The following is a 22,668-nucleotide window of genomic DNA, read 5'->3' as shown; positions in this document are numbered from 1 at the left end:
GATCAACAACTCCCTATTCCCTCTCTCCCCAAGCCCCCCACCCCCAGCTTCTGGTAACCATTGTTCTACTCTCCACTTCTAGGAATTCAACTGTATTAGATTCCACATATGAGATAATGCAGTATTTGTCTTTCTGTCCCTGGCTTATTTCACTTAGTATAATGTCCTCCAGTATTCCATTGTGTATCTATACCACATTTTCTTTATTCATTCGTTAATGAACACTTAGATTGTTTCTATATCTTGACTATTGTGAATAATGCTTCAGTGAATACAGGAGTGCAGATATCTCTTTTACATACTGATTTCAGTTCCTTTGGATGTATACCAGAAGTGAGATTACTAGATGATATGGTAGTTGTATTTGTGGTTTTTTGAGGAACCACCGTATTGTTTTCCATAGGGCTGTACTAATTTACATTCCCACCAACAATGTACTAATTTGTTTTTTCTTTTTTGAGATAAGGTCTTGCTGTGTCACCCAGCTGGTCTTAAACTCCTGGGCTCAGGATCCTCCCATCTCAGCCTCTTGAGTAGCTGAGATTACTGGCACGTGCTCACCATGTCTGGCAATAATGTACTAATTTACATTCCTTTTCTCCACATCCTTTTCAACACTGTTATCATTCATCTTTTTTACAAAACCCATTCTAACAAGTGTAAAGTAACATCTCATTGTGGTTCATTAATCTTTTTAAGTTATAATCTGTTGACTCTTTTATTGAGTTTATAATTTCAATGACTGGATGTTCTATTTCTCCCTTTTCCCCAGATTACCATAATTAATCCTGACTTTATTCCATTTCCATTTGCAGAAAGTCTGAAATATTTTACATTAACATTTCATAGAGATATTTCTTTTTTATCTCTGCCTGGTTTTGTTCTTTTCTTATGGTTTTCTTTCATAGTTTTTTTAAATTAATAGGCATTTTTAGAAGAGTTTTAGATGTATAGACTAATTGACAATTGAGCACACATATACCCCCACATTCCCATACAGTTTTCTCTGTTATTAACAACTCACATTAGTGTTGCACATTTGTTAAAATTGAGGGCCATTTTGTTAACATTAACTAAAGTTAAGTCCATAGTTGCGTTAAGGTTTGCTCTATTGTACAGTTCTATGCATTCTGAAAAATGCATAATGTTATGTATTCACCATTAGTATATTATGTAGTATCATACAGAATAGTTCCATGGCACTAAAACTCCCCTGTACCCCACTTTTACAAACCCCCTCTCCCAAACACTAAACTCCTGGCAGCCATTGATCTTTTTTACTTATTTCTGTGCTCTCTGTTCTGTTCTCTATTTGTCAGTTCTTTCATCAGTACCATGCTATCTTGATTACTGTAACTGTATACTAAGACTTGAAGTTGGGTAGTATCAGTCTTCTGACTTTGTTCTTCAATATTGTCTGGACTATTCTGGATCTTTTTTCTTTCCAAATAAATTTTAGAATCAGTGTGTCAATATCCACAAAATAGCTTGCTGGGACTCTGATTGGGATTGCATTGAGTCTGTAGATCAAGTTGGGAAGAATTAGCATCTCAACAATATTGAGTCTTCCTGTCCATTGACATGGTATATCTCTTTATTTAGCTCTTCTTTGATTTCTCTTATCAGTGTTTTGTGGTTTGCCTTGTATAGATCTTGTACATATTTTGGTAGATTTGTACCTAATTCTTTTTTTCTTTTTTTTCTTTTAGTGCTAATGTAAATGGTATTGTATTTTTTATTCCCAACTCCAGTTGCTTGTTGTTGGTGTATAGGAAAGCAGCTACTATTGTATGTTAATATTGTTTACTAAGACTTGGCTATAATCACTTATTAGCTCCAGGAGGGGTTTTTTTGGCAGTTCTTTAGGATTTCTACATGGACTATCGTGTCATCTGTGAACAAGGACAGTTTTATTTCTTCTTTTCCAATAGGTATGTCTTTCCCTTTCTTGTTGTATTACATTAGCTTGAACTTCCAGTATGGTGTTGAGTAGGAGTAATGAGGGAGTAGCATCTTTGTCTTATTTCTGATTTTAGTGAGAAAGCTTCTAGTTTCTCACCATTAAGTGTGGTCTTAGCTGTAGGATTTTTGTAAATGTTCTTCCTTAAGTTGAGGAAGTTCCGCTCTATTCCTAGTTTGCTAAGATTTTTTTAATATTAAATATCATGGATTGATACTGGATTTTATCAAATGTTTTCCATACGTATGCCATTGCTGTGATCATCTGAGTTTTGTTCCTTAGTCTGTTGAGGTGATGAATTACATGAAATAATTCTTGAATGTTGAATCAGGCTTATATACTTGGAACAAATCCATCTGGTCATGGTTGTAATTCTTTGTTTACACTGTTGAATTAGCTTTGCTAATATTTTGTTGAAGATTTTTGCATCTATGTTCCTGAGAGATACTGGTATGTAGTTTCCATTTCTTGTAATGTCTTTTCTGGTTTTAGTATTAGGGAATATTGGCCTCACAGAATGAGTAAAGAATTGTTCCCTCAGCTTTTATTGTCTGTAAGAGATTTTAGAGATTTGGTATTATTTTGTCCATAAATGTTTGGTAGGATTCACCATTGAAACGGTCTGGTCCTGGTCCTTTCTTTTGGGGGAGGTTATTAATTATCGATATAATTTCTGTAACAGATACAGGCCTATTCAGGTTATCTGTTTCTCCTTGTATGAGTTTTGGTACTTTGTATCTTTCAAGGAATTGGCCTGTTTCACCTAAGTTTTCAAATTTGTGGGTATAGATTTATTAATAATGTTCCACTATTATCCTTTTTTAAATATTTTTTAAGATGGAGTCTTGCCATCACCCAGGCTGGAGTTCAGTGGCACTATCATAGCTCACAGCAGCCTTGAACTTCTGGGCTCAAGTGATCCTGTCACCTCAGCCTCCCAAGTAGCTGAGCCTACTGTCGTGCACCACCATGCCTGCCTTTGTGTGTGTGTGTGTGTGTGTGTGTGTGTGTGTGTGTGTGTGTAGACAGGGTCTCACTTTGCTGCCTAGGCTAGTCTCAAATTCCTGGCTTCAAGTGATCCTCCCATCTCAGCCTCCCAAAGTGCTGAGATTACAGGCACTGGCCACCACGCCTGGCCATTATTATCCTTTTAATGTCCATAGATAATTAATGATGACCCAGCTTTCATTTCTGATATTAGTGTTCTGTGTCTTTTCTCTTTTTTTCTGGGTTAGCCTGACTAGAGGTTTATTAGTTTTATTGATCTTTTTAAAGAACCAGCTTTTTGCTTCATTGATTTTTTTTTTTTTTCTGGGTTGATTTCTTATTATCAGTTTTCTTGATTTCTGCTCTAATGTTTTTCTTCTGGTTGTTTTAGGTTTATATTACTGTTCTTTCTCTAGCTTCCTAAGGTGGATGTCTAGATTATTGATTTTAGATCTTTCTTCTTTTCTAATAAGTTCATCCAATGTTATAAATTTCCCTCTAGGCATTGATTTCTCTGTATCCCACAAATTTTTGTTAGGTTGTATTTTCATTTCATTGAAGTTTAAAAAAAAATTATCTTGAGACTTCTTTGTCCCATGAGTTCCTTATAAATGTGTGGTTTAATCTCCAAATAGTTGGGAATTTTACAGCTATTTTGGTGTTACTGATTTCTACCTTAATTCCACTGTGGTCTGACAGCACAAGTCAAGGTGTGTTTTATGGCCCAGAATGTGGTCTGTGTTGGTGAATGTTACATATGAGCTTGAGAAGAGTGTTATTCTTCCGTCATTGGATTGATTAGTTCTCAAGATTCAATTAGACACAGTTGATTGATGGTGCTGTTCTGTTCAACTATATCCTTACTGATTTTTTGCCTCCTAGATCTGTCAATTACCAATAGAGGGATGTGGCAGTCTCCAACTATAGTAGTGATTTTCTATTTCTTCTTGTGGCTCTTTGTTTTAGCCTCACATATTTTGATACATTGTTGTTATGTGTATACACATAAGGATTGTTATGTCTTCGTGGAAAGTTGACCCATTCATTATAGGTAATGCCCCTCTTTTTTTTTTTTTTTTTTTTTTTTTTGAGACGGAGTCTCGCTCTTGTCGCCCAGGCTGGAGCGCAGTGGTGCCATCTCGGCTCACTGCAACCTCCACCTCCCAGATTCAAGTGATTCTCCTGCCTCAGCCTCCCAAGTATCTGGGACTACAGGCACGTGCTCAACGCCCAGGTAATTTTTTTTGTATTTTTAGCACAGACGGGGTTTCACCATGTTAGCCAGGATGGTCTTGATCCCTTGACCTTGTGATCTGCCCGCCTCAGCCTCCCAAACTGCTGGGATTACAGGCGTGAGCCACCATGCCTGGCCAGTAATGCCCCTCTTTATCCCTGAAGATTTTCCTTATTCTGAAGTTGTCTTTCTCTGACATTAATATAGCTACTCCAGATTTCTTTTGATTAGTGTTAACATGGTATATCTTTCTCCATCCATTTACTTTAAATCTATCTGTGTCTTTATATTTCAAGTTGGTTTCTTGTGGACAGGCTATGGTTAATCTTGTATTTTCATCCACTCTGACAGTTCTTTTAATTGGCATATTTAGACCATTCACAATATACCTATTGATATTGTTGGGTTAATATTGCTATGTTTATAACTCCTTTCTATTCATTGTACTTGTTCTTTTTTTACATCTTCCCTCCCTTTTCTGCCTTCTCTGGTTTTTACTGAACATTTTATATAATTCTACTTTCTCTCTTCTCAACATATCAATTATATTTCTTTTTTAAAATTTTTGTGGTTGAAATGAAATTTATCCCTGGGATGCAAGGATGGTTCAGCATTCTCAAATCAATCAGTAGAATGATATGATACATCATATCAACAGAATGAAGGACAAAAACCATATTATTTCAATTGATGCTGAAAAATATTTGATAAAATTCAACATCTCTTCATAATAAAAACCCTCAAAAAACTGGGTATATAAGAAACATACCTCAACATAATAAAACCCTTAGACAACAGACCTACAGCTAGTATCTTCTGAATGGGGAAAAACTGAAAGCCTTTCCTCTGAAATCTGGAACACAACAAAGATGCCCATTTTTACCACTGTTATTGAATATAGTACTGGAAGTCCTAGCTAGAGCAATCAGATAAGAGAAACAAATAAAGGGCATCCAATTTGGAAAAGAAGTCAAATTATCCTTCTTTGCAAATGATACATCTTATATTTGGAAAAATCTAAAGACTCCATAAAAAAGCTATTGGAACTGATAAATATAGTGAAGTTGCAAGATATAAAATCAACATACAAAAGTCAATAGCATTTCTATATGCCAACAACAAACAATCTGAAAAAGACATTTAAAAAGTAATCCCATTTACAGTAGCCACAAGTAAAATTAAATACCGAAGATTTAACTGAAAAAATGAAAGATCTCTACAATGAAAACTATAAAACATTGATGAAAGAAATTGAAAAGGACACCAAAAATGGAAAGATATTCCATGTTCATGGATTGGAAAAATCAATATTGTTAAAATGTCCATACTACCCAAAGCAATCTGCAGATTCAGTGCAATTTAGATTAGAATACCTTTGGCATTCTTCCCAGAAATAGAAAAAACAATTTAAAAATGTATATGGAACCACAAAAGACCCAGAATAACCCCAACATATCCTAAGCAAAACAAAACAAAACTGGAGGAATCACATGACCTAATTTCAAATTATGCTACAAAGATATAGTAACCAAAATGGCATGGTGCTTGCATAAAAACAGACACACAGACCAATGTAACAGAATAGAGAACCTAGAAACAAACCTATACACTTACAGTGAACTCATTTTTGACAGAGGTGCCAAGAACATACACTGAGGAAAAGACAGTCTCTTCAATAAATGGTCCTGGGAAAACTGGATATCCATATGCAGGAGAATCAAACTAGCCCTCTATCTCTCACCATATACAAAAATAAAATTAAAATGGATTAAAGACTTAAATCTAAGACCTCAAACTATGAAACTACTACCAGAAGACATTAGAACTCTCCAGGACATTGGTCTGGGAAAAGATTTCTTGAGTAATACCTCACAAGCACAGGCAATAGAAGCAAAAATGGACCAATGAGATCACATCAAGCTAAAAAGCTTCTGCTCAGCAAAGGAAACAGTTAACAACAGGAAGAGCCAACCCAAGAATGGGAGAAAAGATTTGCAAACTACCCATCTGGTACAGGATAAATAACAAGAATATATAAGGAGCTCAAACAACTATACAGGAAAAAATAATCTAATCTAATTTAAAAATGGGCAAAAGATTTGAATAGACATTTCTCAAAAGAAGACATACAAATAGCAAACAGGCATACGAAAAGGTGCTCAACATCATTGATCATCAGAGAAATACAAATCAAAGCAATAATGAGATCATCTCACCCCAGTTAAAAGGGGTTATATCCAAAAGACAGGTAATAAGAAATGCAAGAATGTGGAGAAGAGGGAACCCTTATACACTGTTGGTGGGAATGTAGATTAGTACAACCACTATGGAGCATAGTTTGGAGGTTCCTCGAAAAACTAAAAATACAGCTACCATATAGTCCAGCAATCCCAATGCTGGGCATATACCCAAAAGAAAGAAAATCAGTATTATCAAAGAGATACCTGCACTCCCATGTTTGTTGAAGCACTGTTCACAATAGCCAAAATTTGGAAGCAACCTAAAGTGTCCATCAACAGATGAATGAAGAAAATGTGGTGCTTGTACACAATGGAGTACTATTCAGCCTTAAAGAATGAGATCTTGTCATTTGCTGCCACATGGATGGAACTGGAGGTCATTATGCTAAGTGAAATAAGCCAGGCACAGAAAGACAAATATCACATGTTCTCACTTATTTGTGGGAGCTAAAAATGAAAGCAATTGAACTTACGGAGGTAGAGAGTAGAAGGATGGTTACCAAAGGCTGGGAAGAGTAGTGGGAGGCTGGGGGGTGGAGGGGGAAGTGGAGATGGTTATTGGGTACAAAAAGAACAAAAATGAGTAAGACCTACTATTTGATAGCACAACAGGTGACTATAGTCAATAATAACTTGTTCTTTTTAAAATATTTTTGCTTTGTAAGGCACTTTTGTTGTAGCATAAATGTACATTTTAAAATAACTAAGAGTATAATTGGATTATTTGTAACACAAAGGATAAATGCTTGAGGGGATGGATACCCAATTTTACATATGGTTAATATGCATTGCTTGCCTATATCAAAACATCTCATGTACTCCATAAATATGTACACCTACTATTTACCCACACAAATTAAAATGTAAAAAAAAATTTGCCCTAGATTTGCAATATACATTTACAACTAATCTAAGTCCACTTTCATGGATAGTACAGGTACATTATAACTGAGTATTCCCAGTTCCTCTCTGCCATCCTTTATAGTTGTCATTCATTTCACTTATCCACATGTTGTAATCACTGAATACATTGTTGCTATTATTACTTTGAACAATAATCTATTTATTAGATTAAGAAAAATGAAAGATTTTTTTTTCTTCATTTATTCCTTTCCTGATGCTCTCCTTTCTTATGTAGATCCATTAGTTATCTATTGACAAAAAACTAATCAACCACAAAATTTACTGGCTTAAAACATTTACTAGCTTTAGTTTCTGCCGGTGAGGAAAATCTGGTCACTGCTTCACTGGGTCTTCTACTCTGGATCTCTCACAGGAGTGCAGTCATCTTAGGCTCAGTTGGGAAGGATCCAAACTCACTCATGGTTGTTGACAGGATTCAATTCCTTACTAGTTGTTGGACTTAGGCTTCAGTTCCCTACAAGCTGTTGGCCAGAGGCCTTCCTTGTTTCTTGCCACATGAGCCTCTCTGTAAAGCGTCTTACAACATGGAGGTTTTGCTTCATCAGAGCGAGTAAGAGGGCAAGAGAAAGTGCCAGCAAGAGAGAACAAGCTAGCAAGACGGAAGTTATAATCTTTAGTAACCTGATTATGAAAGGGACATCCCATCACTTTTGCCATGTTGTATTTATTACACAAGTGTATGAATACCAGAAAGGCAGGGATCATTGAGAGCCATCAGAAGCTACCCATCAAACCCATGCCTAATGGGGCTATATCCTGTGTGAATCATGTGTGTCCTAGGTTGAGGATATGACCCTCCAGAAAGGTTTTGTGGGTTCTCCTCCCAGGCATTCCACAATGGAGGACTACATTTTATATTGTTCTCTGATTGAGTCTGTGAACACGTGGGTAGTGAAACTGTGAACTACAAAATTGCTTGGTGTGTAAGGTGAGCTTATATTATTTTTTCACATGTGACTTGAGGCCAAGACAGACAAGCTTTCTTGTGATCTCTGTGTACTGGTGGACTTTTTAAAAATTTTAACCCTTTTACTGATGGTATGACCCCTCAAAGATCCTAGCCTTATGCATAGTTCTTAGTTCCTGCTCCTTACATAATTCAGCCCCAAAGCTTCATGACCTGTCCTCATGGGGATATTACATCTCAAGCTTCCAGGTAACTGACAAGTTAACCCCCTTCACAGACTACCACTTACCACTCTAGTTTTCATGTCTTTTTTTTTCTTTGCCCTCACTATATAGTTGCAAAGATTGTTTTCAAAATATAATCCAGCATTTCCAGGGGGTTTTATACTGGGAGGGCTTTTTGGTTATCTGTATATTGCCAAATTGGATGTCCCTCTATTTAATGTTTAAGCATCCATTTGTCAGCATCAAAATTAATGTGTATGTTTTCTTTTAACTGAACTTTTAACAGTTTTACTATTATCCCCATCATGTTCCATTGAAATAAACTGGAATTTTTGTTTCAGATTATGGCTTTTTTTTTTTTTTTTTTTTTTTTTTTTTGAGATGGAGTCTCGCTCTGTGGCACAGGCTAGAGTGCAGTGGCGTGATCTTGGCTCACTGCAACCTCCGCCTCCCGGGCTCAAGCGATTCTCCTGCCTTAGCCTCCCAGGTACCTGAGATTACAGGCGCAGATCACCATGTCCAGCTAATTTTTTTATTTTTTTTTTAGTAGAGACAGGGTTTCACCATGTTGCCCAGGCTGGTCTTGAACCACTGACCTCAAGTGATCCGCCCACCTCAGCCTCCCAAAGTGCTAGGACTACGGGAGTAAGCCACCAAGCCTGGCCCAGATTGTGGCATTTTTATTATTTATTTTGTATTTTAAAAGTATATTTTATGGCCAGGCACAGTGGCTCACACCTGTAATCCCAGCACTTTGGGAGGCTGAGGCAGGTGGATCACTTGAGGTCAGGAGTTCTGAGACCAGCCTGGCCAACATGGTGAAACCCCGTCTCTACAAAATACAAAAATAGCCGGGTATGGTGGCGCATGCCTGTAATCCCAGCTACTCAGGAGGCTGAGGCGGGAGAATCATTTGAACACGAGAGCCAGAGGTTACAACGAGCTGAGATCGCACCAGTGTACTCCAGCCTGGGCACTGAGACTCTGTCTCAAAAAAAAAAAAAAAGTATATTTTATGATTTTTTAATTAAGCTTCCATAGTCTTAAAAATCATTTTTAACAATTTCATTAAGCCTGACAGCTACTACCAATAACTGCTTTTTAATTTTGTTTTACTAAAATCTTTTGTTAGCTTTGTTACATTGCTTGTTTTCTGATTTAATAGATTTTTTTTGTTTGTTTTTGGAGGGTATCCTTGAGTAATTCTTTGAGAATGTTTTGAGTCCTTGGATATCTGAAAATAGCTTTATTTATTTATTTTAAAATTTTTAGAGATGGGGTTTCACTGTATTGCTCAGGCTGGAGTGCAGTGACTATTCACAGGCACTTTCATAGTACACACTACAGACTTTAAACTCCTAGCCTCAAGTGATCCTCCCACCTCAGTCTCCCAAGTAGCTGGGACTACCAGTACATGCTACCACACCTGGCAAATAGCTTTATTTTTGCTTTGACTTCAGTAAATATCTTTTTACTCGGGAACATTGACTACATGGCTCCATTATTTTTTTCCATCTAATGTTATATATAAGAATTCTGATGCTAATCCCAATTCTTGTAATTTTGCAGTTCTCTACTACTTCTGCTACTTCTCTTTGATAGAAGGTTGTACTTTTTAAATCCTTTCGAAAACTCAATATCTTAGTCTTTTTTCATTTATCCTGCCTGCTTCACATCTATTAGATCCAGTCTAAAGATTTTTATGGATTTTCATCTTTTGAAACAGGACTTTTTCTTCTTTATGGGTTTTTTTTGTTTGACATGGAGTCTCACTCATTCTTTTGCCCAGGCTAAAGTACAGTGGCATGATCTCTGCTCACTGCAACCTCCGCCTCCTGGGTTCAAGCAGTTCTCTTGCCTCGGCTTCCCAAGTAGCTGGCGTTACAGGCGTGTGCCACCATGCCTGGCTCATTTTTTAATTTTTAGTAGAGATGGGGTTTTGCCATGTTGGCCAGGCTGATCTCAAACTCCTGACCTCAAATGATCCGCCCACCTCGGCCTTCCAGTGCTGGGATTACAGACATGAGCCACCACGCTCAGCCTATAGATTTTAATTGTTACATGTCTTCTTCATTTCACTGGGATTTAAAGAAGAAAATTATGTATATTTAGCCAGCCATTTGAAACCAGTTCTGTTGAACAATAAGAGCACAGGAGTAGGTAATCTTTTATATTGTCACATTAAAGCCACCAAGAAAAATAAAATGGAGTGTTAAGAAAAAGAGTAGCCATTGAGTTAGGTGTTTTTGTTTTTGTCTTTCTTTTTTTTCTTAAGAGGCTGTACTGTACAGTGTTCCAAATAGATTCTTTTTAAAATTTTAACAAACACTATAAATAGAAAACGTAGGGAAGGAGGAAGACGGGAAGACAAGTTTGCAGACAGATCTACAGGGAAAACACTGAGACACTTTAATTTGTGTAGGATGATAAAAAGATGTATTTATTAAATATTTGCATCTGTGACACAAAATCAAAATATGGATAATAACATTGTTAGGACTGGTACCCTTGGAGTTATAAAATTGGTGAACAGAATTTTCATCTATTTTATCATCTATGTTGGATGTGCCACATATGTGTCCATAAAAGTACCTACAAGTTTATGCCAAGTGAATCCTACAAAAAGATGCTTAGATCCCAGAGAATGTCTCGTAAGTGCCAAACAAAGAGGATAGGTGTGCAATCTGTAGTAATACAAGAGACAGTGTGAGAGAACTGGACAGGAGAATACAGAGGACACTTCAAAGGACTTGACCCATTTATACAGGAGGTTGCAATTTTTTGAATTGCAAAATGAGACCTTGGCAACGACCTTGAGCAGTAGTATATAACTGCCACATGCTTAGTGTTCCAATAATGGAACACAAGGCATAAATGTGTTAAATTGGCTCTTAAAGAATGAGTACAATTGGATGAGTATTCAGGAGAATGGAACAGAAATAGAGGCAACACAGCATACTTATTAAAAATTATTCTAGAGGCAGATTGCTGAGTTCGAATTTTGACCATGTCACTTATTTGCTGTATCACTTTATTTTTTACTTTTTTTTTTAATGTGGCCTAGATGAATTAATGCTGTGTCACTTTGGAAAAATGACTTCTCTGTGCCTCAGTTTTTGTTCTTTGAGAACAAAATGAGAATAATAGGACCTACCTTTTAGAGTTGTTATAAGGAATAAATTAATCCACATAAAGCATTTAAGACAATTTATGGCATCAACTATAATTGTTAGTTGCCATGATTATCATCATCATCTTCATAGAAGGACATTTTGGAATTGTAAATGGACAGATTGTATTCACTGACTAGTACATGAACCAATCTGCTTCGAATACACAATTCATACTGAGTCCACACCGTGATGGTCTTGAATTCCAGGCTAAGAAATAGTTAATTATTCTTTTATTGAAGAGGAAACAAAAAAGTTATATGCAATGTCCTAAATTGCCTAAGTCTTTTTTTTTTTTTTTGGAGCAGGGTGGGACTGAGTCTCACTGTTGCCCAGACGATCTCGGCTCACTGCAACCTCCACCTCCTGGGTTCAAGCGATTCTCCCGCCTCAGCCTCCTGAGTAGCTGGAATTTTTGTATTTTTAGTAGAGACAGGGTTTCACCATGTTGGTCAGGCTGGTCTCGAACTCCTGACCTCATGATCCGCCCACCTCGGCCTCCCAAAGTGCTGAGATTACAGGCGTTAGCCACTGTGCCCTGCCAATTGCCTAAGTTTTAACTAAAAGGCCCAGGGCATTTGAACTGCCCTTTGTGTTTCTGTCCATTCTACAGGGATTCTGAATGAAACCACTATTTTAGGAAGATTTATTTCAGTAATATCCATAAGGCCTAAATTTAGGTGATGGTGACAGAAACGGGTAAGGAAAGGACAAGTTCCAAAAATGAATGGAATTGAACTAGATGATCCTTCGTTTCTTTTCTAGCCCAGACATCACTGATGACTTTCTTACCTCTCTAGGTTAGAAAATCTTTACATAATATGATGTACTGTATATAGTTTTTTATTTCCAGAATTTGTAATATATGTTTTTCTCATGTATGCTTTTCTACAGGTTTTAGATGGAGCAGGATTAGATATTGATTTCCATCTTGCCTCTCCAGAAGGCAAAACCTTAGTTTTTGAACAAAGAAAATCAGATGGAGTTCACACGTAAGTAATCTCTTTTAGTTGAGTTTCATTGCTGAATAATACCAGTGGGCTATCTGCAGGGCATGGAAAGTTAGCATATTTAATACTACATATCAATATTAGATAATTCCATATGATTTTAAACAGTTCATGATAGTGGGCCATCTGATAAACCAAAACATTTTCCATTAACCTTTCTATTTTTGTTTAAGCGTTTTCTTTTGATCCAGGCTAAATTTTTTCTGTGCTTTGGTTAGTAAATTAGTATTCCCCTGGTATTGCATTCAATCTATTGTGGCATTTTAAACCTGCCTTCTGGCCAGCACAAGCTTTCTATTTTAACTTAAAGCTACTGTTCCAGGTATGTGTCTTAAAGTTTCTTGAGCTGCTGGCTATATACCATTTCTGTTCATAGTTTCTTTCTTAAAACAACAGTACAGTGTATCTTTGTGCGTATGTAAATTTTTTTTTGACTTAGACCTCATTCATTTTAGATAATCAGAAGGCCTGAGGCCAGGCGCTGTGGCTCACGCCTGTAATCCCAGCACTTTGGGAGGCCGAGGCAGACGGATCACAAGGTCAGGAGATCGAGACTATCCTGGCTATGATGAAACCCCATCTCTACTAAAAATACAAAAAACTTAGCCAGGCATGGTGGCGGGCACCTGTAGTCCCAGCTATTTGGGAGGCTGAAGCAGGAGAATGGCGTGAACCCAGGAGGCGGAGCTTGCAGTGAGCCCAGATTGTGCCACTGCACTCCAGCCTGGGCAACAAAGCGAGACTATGTCTCAAAAAAGAAAAAAAAGAAAAAGAAAAGCCTGAAAGCAAAAGAAAATACTTTTTTTTAACTCTCTGAGTTCAGAATTAAGCAGAAGACCATATATTCTTCTGACACCTCACTTCCCTCTTTTCATATCTCACTGGTATGTTTCCCAGTTCCATTCTATTATCTTACTATAACATTTTCTTAAGTCAGTATTGTTAATGTGTTAAACTGTGAATCTGTAGGAAGAACAAATATGGAGTATCTAGTATTTGCTCTAAACAAGGGTTGGCATGTTATATGCTTCTAAATTAATCTTTCCAACCCACTATGAGATACAGTCTTTGACTCAAGATTCCCATTTTATAGTCAAGCAGGCTCAGAGAAGTCAAATAAGTCTGCAGGGATACACATGCAGGGTGGAGACAAGATGGACCAAAACTCTTGCTTTCTACCATATGCTTAGAACATCCCTGGCACATAATACTATTGTAAGAACTAGCTATTAAAATTATTGGTCTTTGTTAACCAAAGTGCCTGATACTAATTGATACTCAGTAAACACTGACTACATGTATGAATGGATAAGAGGAAAAAAAGTCTCAGTAATTTTTTAAGATACTCATTTAAAATACATTTTTAAATGGCATTTTACCTATGCAGAGCTCAGAAAAATATTTGCATAAGCTATTACTAAATACGATAGAAATAGTAATTGTAAAAGTCAGCTTATATTGATATACTTGGAATTAACTATTTTCTCTTTGATAGGTATATAAGAACTAAAAATGGGCCAGGCGCGGTGGCTCACACCTATAATCCCAGCACTTGGTGAGGCCCAGGTGGGTGGATCACGAGGTCAAGAGATTGAGACCATCCTGGCCGACATGGTGAAACCCCGTCTCTACTAAAAACACAAAAATTAGCTGGTCATGGTGGCACGCACCTGTAGTCCTAGCTACTTGGGAGGCTGAGGTAGAATTGCTTGAACCCCGGAAGCGGAGGTTGCAGTGAGTCAAGATCACACCACTGTACTGCAGGCTGGCGACAGAGACTCCATCTCAAAAAAAAAAAAAAAAAAAAACCAAAAAACTAAAAATGTAGTTCATCTTTAAGTTTCAGAATTTTTAAAATGTTCAAACTTTATGTCAATCTTTATTTCTCCCCAATTGTTTGCTCCCTTTTTGAGATAATAAAATTCACTGTTAGAAAAATAAGTATCTTACTGCTTCCTTGTGTTGAATTACCTCTCATTAAATAATTGGGAGAAAAGAATTGAGTTTATAATAGTTCACATTTATTACATTCTTTTGATGTGCCAGGCCAGTGTCCTCAGCACTTTTCATGTCCTAATTTTTTTTATTCTTAACCACAATCCTGAGGTAAATATCATTTTACTGATGGGGAAACTGAGACATAGAACAATTAAGTTGCTGAAGGTTACACAGCTAGTAAACCGCAAAGCCAGGATCTACATTCAGGCAGTCCAACTCACTCTTAATCATTACACCAGATTTACAAATCTATTTTTTTTTTTTTTAGATGGAGTCTCGCTCTATCGCCCAGGCTGGAGTGCAGTGGCGCGATCTCGGCTCACTGCAAGCTCTGCCTCCTGGGTTCACGCCATTCTCCTGCCTCTGCCTCCCGAGTAGCTGGGACTATAGGCACCCACCACCATGCCCGGCTAATTTTTTGTATTTTTAGTAGAGACAGGATTTCACCGTGTTAGCCCGGTTGGTCTTGATCTCCTGACCACGTGGTCCACCTGCCTTGGCCTCCCAAAGTGCTGGGATTACAGGTGTGAGCCACTGCACCCAGCCTACAAATCTGTTTTTCAAACATTAAACAAAGCTTTTATCTTTAGCTATATTAATTTTTTAAGAGCAGCAAAAATCTCAGTATGTCACTGGTTTTTCTTAAGTAGTCTTTTTTTCTTTTAAATGTAATTTCTTTTTTTAAAGACAAGGTCTCACTCTGTTGCCCAGGCCAAAGTGCAGTGGTGTGACCATAGCTTACTGCAGCCTAAACTATTGGGCTCAACCAAGCCTCCTGAGTAGCTAGGACTACAGGTGTGAACCTGGCTAATTTTTTAATTTTTCGTAAAGACAAGGTCTCACTTTTGCTCAGGCTAATCTCGAACCCCTGGCCTACAGTAATCCTCCTGCCTCAGACTCCCAAAGTGTGTGATTATAGGTATGAGCCACTGTACCTGGCCCTACTTTTAACTTGCTAATACGGGAAACTAATTTTAACTAGGGTACTGGTCATTCAGATATTATTGATTTTTTTTTCAGCACTAGGCATAACTAATGATGGGTGGAATTAACCTTATGGAATTAATAAAATATAGTTTTATTTAATTCTCAAAGCATTTAGGATCAAACATAAACATCTACAGGGGAACCAGTGATAGTCAATAAGCAAAATCAGTAAGAGGCCTGGAAGAAAACATTTAGGATAATCCATCACTGCTTTTGAAAACAAAACTCAGTTTAGATTAATCTCAGTTGAAGGGTAGGTTGGCAGTCATATCTGCATATGAATTGAACTCATTATAAAATACTTTTAATAGTGTATAAATATTAAAGTTTATTATGAGTTATGTATACAGGTTTTTAATTCTATCCTTTTCCAAAAATGAGATCACTAACCATAATTTACTGAGTGAATGCCAAGCATGTCTAAGCTGTACTCGAATGTATATATTTTCAGGTTGCTTCATTCCCAAGAAATTATAAATTATCTTTCAATACTAAGGAAATTCATGAGTAAGCTGTCCAATTATTATAAACTATGTTATTTCTTTTTTTGTTGTTGTTGAATTTTTTTTTTTTTTAATTTTTTTGAGACAGAGTCTCCCTCTGTCGCCTAGGCTGGAGTGCAGTGGCGCAATCTCAGCTCACTGCAACCTCCGCCCCTCCAGGTTTAAGCAATTCTCTGCCTCAGCCTCCGGAGTAGCTGGGATTACAGGCGCCTGCCACCACACCCGGCTAATTTTTTTGTATTTTTAGTAGAGACGGGGTTTCACCATCTTGGCCAGGCTGGTCTTGAACTCCTGACCTCGTGATCCACCCACCTCGGCCTCCCAAAGTGCTGGGATTACAGGCATGAGCCACCGCACCCAGCCTTTTTTTTTTTTTTTTTTTCTTGAGACAGGATTTTGCTCTGTTGCCCAGGCTGGAGTGCAGTGGCATGATCATGCCTCACTGCATCCTCAACCTTCCGGGCTCAAGCAATCCTCCCGCCTCAGCATCCCAAGTAGCTAGGACTACAGATGCCAGCCACAACGCCCTGATGTTTGTATTTTTTTGTAGAGACAGGATTTTGCTATGTTATCCAGGCTGGTCTCAAACTCCTGAGCGAAAGTGATTTACCAGCCTTGCCCTACCAAAATGCTGGGATTACAGGCGTGAGGAACCACACTCAGCCTGTTACTTCTTTCTTTTACCTTTAGTTGCTTTTCATCACAAACAGAAGTACAAGTAACTAAAAACATATTTTTTTTTTATACAGTGTAGAGACTGAAGTTGGTGATTACATGTTCTGCTTTGACAATACATTCAGCACCATTTCTGAGAAGGTGATTTTCTTTGAATTAATCCTGGATAATATGGGAGAACAGGCACAAGAACAAGAAGATTGGAAGAAATATATTACTGGCACAGATATGTTGGATATGAAACTGGAAGACATCCTGGTCAGTATGGTCTTCTAATAAAATAAAAAGTATTAACATCCAGAGCCCTTAGTATGGTAATGGTTACTGAACTAAGCATTTTATCTGCATTATCCAGGAAAATCTGTTTCTAATACTTTTTGCCATAAATACTTTGACCTCCATTTCAAGTATCAGCTTAATTTTACTTTATATTCGTAAAGCCCTTTTATAGTTTTCAAATAACTTATCTTCTAGGACCCTATTATAAAAATAGCTTTTTTCAGATGTGCAACTAAGACTGCATCTTGGTAAGTTTGTTTTATAAATGTGCAGTTAGAATTTTAAAAATTACAGATTATGCTTCTGTATGCTTCTGATTATACAAAAGGCATATGAAAAATAAAATGTTTTCTAATTTCACAACTATTTTGTGGTATTAAAACATTGGGTGTTTTACTGAATACTAAATTGGTCAGATTAACATACAAAGAAGGAAATTATAAACACATGCATCATGTAATAGGTAAATACCTAAAGTTGTATCTGTTGGGTTTTCAAAAAGGAAATCATTGCCAGGCATGGTAGCAAGTACCTGTAATCCCAGCTATTCAGAAGGTTAGGGGGAGGATCATTTGAGCCCAGTTTGAGGCTGCAGTGAACCATGGTCACAGGTATAAATAGACACTACACTCCAGCCTGGGCTATTATATAGCAAGACCCCATCTCTAAAAACTTAATCATTTGGCCAGGCGCAGTCTCAGGTTGCAGTGAGCTGAGATTGTGCCTGGGCGAACTCCGTCCCCCCGACAAAAAAAAAAAAAGAAACTTTAGTCATTTCCTTTGGTTGTGTGAGGGCTAAGAAACAGATAATGTACGTAAAACTCCTGATGCTATGCCACTCAGAACAGTTTCATGTTACCTATTTTCAATTCACAGTAGCTTTGTTCCCTTGTTAAATTAACTACTTACAAACAGTATAAATATGTCAGGAGAATTATTACATAACCTTACAGAGAATCTCTAATATAATATAAATAGTACCTGCCCCTCAATTGTGCAGCCATCTATCTTAAAATTGTGTTTGGATAAAAAACATAAAGCATATTTTGAAAAAAAATATTTTTGAGACAGGGTCTCACTCACTCTATTGCCCAGGCTGGAGTGCAGTGGCACCATTATGGCTCATTGCAATCTCAACCTCCTGGACTCAAGTGATCCCCGACCTCAGCCTCCCAAGTAGCTGGGACCACAGGTGGTGCTACCATGCCCGTCTTTTTGTAGCGGCAGAGTCTCTCTGTGTTGTCCAGCCTAGTCTTGAACTCCCGGGCTCAAGGGGTCCTCCTGCCCTAGTCTCCCAAAGTTCCAGGATTACAAGGCATGAGTCACTGCACCCAGCCTCATTTTTTAATTAAAATTTCTGAGCATTCTTTAATAATAAAATTATTTTATTTATCTCCAGGAATCCATCAACAGCATCAAGTCCAGACTAAGCAAAAGTGGGCACATACAAACTCTGCTTAGAGCATTTGAAGCTCGTGATCGAAACATACAAGAAAGCAACTTTGATAGAGTCAATTTCTGGTCTATGGTTAATTTAGTGGTCATGGTGGTGGTGTCAGCCATTCAAGTTTATATGCTGAAGAGTCTATTTGAAGATAAGAGGAAAAGTAGAACTTAAAACTCCAAACTAGAGTACTTAACATTGAAAAATGAGGCATAAGAATGCAATAAACTGTTACAGTCAAGACCATTAATGGTCTTCTCCAAAATATTTTGAGATATAAGTGTGAAACAGGTATAATTTTAATGTGAAAAGCCTTCACTTTCTGTGCAAGTAATCCTGCTGATCCAGTTGTACTTAAGTGTGTAACAGGAATATTTTGCAGAATATAGGTTTAACTGAATGAAGCCATATTAATAACTGCATTTTCCTAAGTTTGAAAAATTTTGCAAATGTCTTAGGTGACTTAAATAAATGAGTATTGGGCCTAATTGCAACACCAGTCTGTTTTTAACAGGTTCTCTTACCCAGAACTTTTTTTTGTAAATGTGGCAGTTACAAATTAACTGTGGAAGTTTTCAGTTTTAAGTTATAAATCACCTGAGAATTACCTAATTATGGATTGAATAAATCTTTAGACTACAAAAGCCCAACTTTTCTCTATTTACATATGCATCTCTCCTACGATGTAAATAGAATAATAGCTTTGAAATACAATTAGGCTTTTGAGATTTTTATAACCAAATATATTTCAGTGTAACATATTAGCAGTAAGTATTCGTCTTTGTACTTAGCTTACGTTCCCAAAAGCTGACATTTTCACGATTCTTAAAAACACAAAGTTATACTTATTAAAATTAGGACATGTTTTCTCTTTGAAATGAAGAATATAGTTTAAAAGCTTCCTCCTCCGTAGGGACACATTCTCTCTAACCCTTAACTAAAGTGCAGGATTTAAAAATTAAATGTGAGGTAAAATAAGTTTATTTTTAATATTATCTGTCAACAGTTAATATCTGTCAACAGTTAATAATCATGTTATGTTAATTTTAACATTGCTGACTTGGGTAATTCATTGTTACCAGCAGTTGTGAAGGAAATATTGCTAAAATGATCTGGGCCTACCATAAATAAATAGCTCCTTTTCTGAGTTCTAAGAATTATCCGAGACAAGAAAGAATTTAGAAAAACTTGAGAACACCGAATCCAAAATAAAATTCACTGAAGTAGAACTATAAATAAATATCTAGAATCTGATTGGCTCATCATGACATCCTACTCATAATATAAATCAAAGGAGATTAATTTCCAGTTAACTGGAAGAAATTATTTGGCTGTAGGTTTTTATTTTCAACAAGAATTCTGGTTTGAATTATTGTTTGTAAGCAGGTACATTTTATAAAATGTAAGCCCTACTGTAAGATTTAGCACTGGGTGTACATATTTATTAAAAATTTTTATTATAACTTTTATAAAATGGCCTTTCTGAACACTTTATTTATTGACGTTGAAGTAAGGATTGGAAACATAGACTCCCAAGTTTTAAACACCTAAATGTGAATAATCCATATATACAATAAAGTCTCTGCCATCTAATTTTTTGAAGTCTATGGGGGTCTTACTCAAGTACTAGTAATTTAACTTCATCATGAATGAACTATAATTTTTAAGTTATGCCCACTTATAACATTGTTTATGACTACATTGTGAGTTAGAAACAATCAAACAAAATTTGGGGTATAGAACCCCTCAACAGGTTAGTAATGCTGGAATTCTTTTTTTTTTTTTTTTTTTTTTTTTTTCCCAATCCGTAGTTAATCTCTCTTTTTTTTTTTTTTTTTTTTTATTATACTTTAAGTTCTAGGGTACATGTGCATAACGTGCAGGTTTGTTACATATGTATACTTATGCCATGTTGGTGTGCTGCACCCATCAACTCGTCAGCACCCATCAATTCATCATTTATATCATGTATAACTCCCCAATGCAATCCCTCCCTCCTCCCCCCTCCCCATGATAGACCCCAGTGTGTGATGTTCCCCTTCCCGAGTCCAAGTGATCTCATTGTTCAGTTCCCACCTATGAGTGAGAACATGCGGTGTTTGGTTTTCTGTTCTTGTGATAGTTTGCTAAGAATGATGGTTTCCAATGCTGGAATTCTTGATAAGCAATAATGATAACCAGAGACAGTGATTTCATTTGCACTCAGAGTAGTATAAAAGGAGATACATTTCCCTCCTTAGGCCCCTGAGAGAAGAGCAGCTTAGATTTCCCTACATGCAAGCTTTTTAAAAATGAGGTAAATGCCATATATGATCAATTACCTTAATTGGCCAAGAAAATGCTTCAAGTGTCTAGGGGTATCCTCTGCAACACCTGCAGAACAAAGGTCAATAAGGTCCTTGCCTATGAATAGCCCTCCCTTTTGCCCTTTCTGTTAAATTTGTAATGAGAAGCAAATTTACAGTACCATAACTAATAAAGCAGGGTACATATATAAACTACTGCATCTTTTCTATAAAACTGTGATTAAGAATTCTACCTCTCCGGTATGGCTGTTACTGTACCGTACTCTCTGACTCTTTACCTAACAATGAATTTGTTACATAATCTTCTACATACATGAGTTGTGCCACTGATCTTAAACCTATGATTCAGTAACTTCTTACCATACAAAAATGATACTGGCTTTATTTGGAAAAGAATTTAGGAATATTTAGGACAATTACTTTTACAGACAAAGTAAAAAGACTGAGATATTTAAGAGGCATAACCAAAAAAGCAAAATTTGTAAACAGAGTAAAAATCTTTAATATTTCTAAAGACATACTGTTTATCTGCTTCATATGCTTTTTTTTAATTTCACTATTCCATTTCTAAATTAAAGTTATGCTAAATTGAGTAAGCTGTTTATCACTTAACTGCTCATTTTGTCTTTTTCAATATACAAATTTTTAAAATACTACAATATTTAACTAAGGCCCAACCGATTTCCATAGTGTAGCAGTTACCATGTTCACCTCACACTAAGGCCTAGAGTTTGCTCTGATATGCATTTGGATGATTAATGTTGTGCTGTTCTTTCATGTGAATGTCAAGACATGGAGGGTGTTTGTAATTTTATGGTAAAATTAATCCTTCTTAAACATAATGGTGTCTTAAAATTGACAAAAAGTGAGCACTTACAATTGTATGTCTCCTCAAATGAAAATTCTTTATCTGAAATTTTAAAAGAAATTGATTCAGCATGTAAGGATTTTTCATCTGAAGTATAATAATGCACAATCAGTGTTGCTCAAACTGCTTTATACTTGTAAACAGCCATCTTAAATAAGCAATGTATTGTGAGTACTGATCTGTATATAATAAAAATTATCAAAGAAAATGACCAGTCATTTGTAAATGCTGTCTACTCCTGAAAGCCTTCCTTCATCTCAGTCTTAGTTAATAATGTGCTCTCTCCTCCTGTTTTGAAACCCCATAGCTCTCTACACCTCTTATTATACATCACTCTACTTTGCATTGGAGTTCTGTTTCTATATGTACTTATTCACCTGCCTAAACATGCATTGTTCCTAAAAGGTACAATTTTTGCTCAAAATATATGAAAGGAAAGATAATCAGTTCTTAAAGTTTGGACCCAGGGAACTTACCCTGCTAAATAAGCACCCAGGGAACTTACCCTGCTCCTCTACCTCACCCCAGAAATTGATTATTTAGGTCTGGAATATGCCTCAGGATTCTTAATTTTTAACCAACACAATATAGTAATCCTGTCAGTTATCCTTGGATCATCTGCTTAGTGATCTTGTGAAATCAAAACTCCTTTGAGGTTATTTCATTTTCAGAAATATTTTAAGTGATATCTTAAAACTTGTTAAAATAGCATATAGGAAAGTACAATGCTTGGTGTAGGTAGGTTATTATTTGGTCATTTCCCTCAAACCATCCAGACAAGCCACTCTTCTACCACAAGCTGGTAGAAATCCTTAGGCACCTTTCTGCTTCTGCACTGCTATCACTTTCAGGTGTCTAAGTCTTCTGGAAGGCTGCTGTCATAACCTGGAGCCATATACCTAATGTATGTCTGGGGAAAGGACACCGATTAAAAAATCTGGAGCTAAGATGA

The 22,668-nt window shown here is 36.7% G+C and overlaps 1 protein-coding gene across 1 annotated transcript in view; it reads left to right on the top strand.

The window, feature by feature from the left end:
- TMED5 (transmembrane p24 trafficking protein 5) overlaps positions 1-20,135 on the top strand; it is a 28,232-nt gene extending 8,097 nt beyond the window's left edge. Inside the window, exons 2-4 of the mRNA XM_010385114.2 lie at positions 12,541-12,638; positions 16,894-17,077; positions 18,498-20,135. Coding sequence (XP_010383416.1) covers positions 12,541-12,638; positions 16,894-17,077; positions 18,498-18,716 — 501 coding nt within the window. The 3' untranslated portion in view covers positions 18,717-20,135. The remainder of the gene's footprint in view (positions 1-12,540; positions 12,639-16,893; positions 17,078-18,497) is intronic.
- The last annotated feature ends 2,533 nt before the right edge of the window (positions 20,136-22,668 follow it).

Source organism: Rhinopithecus roxellana, chromosome 8 (genome assembly GCF_007565055.1).
Source record: "Rhinopithecus roxellana isolate Shanxi Qingling chromosome 8, ASM756505v1, whole genome shotgun sequence".
NCBI lineage: Eukaryota > Metazoa > Chordata > Mammalia > Primates > Cercopithecidae > Rhinopithecus > Rhinopithecus roxellana.
The sequence above is the reverse complement of the archived record's forward strand: the minus strand, read 5'-3'. Positions and strand labels throughout refer to the sequence as shown.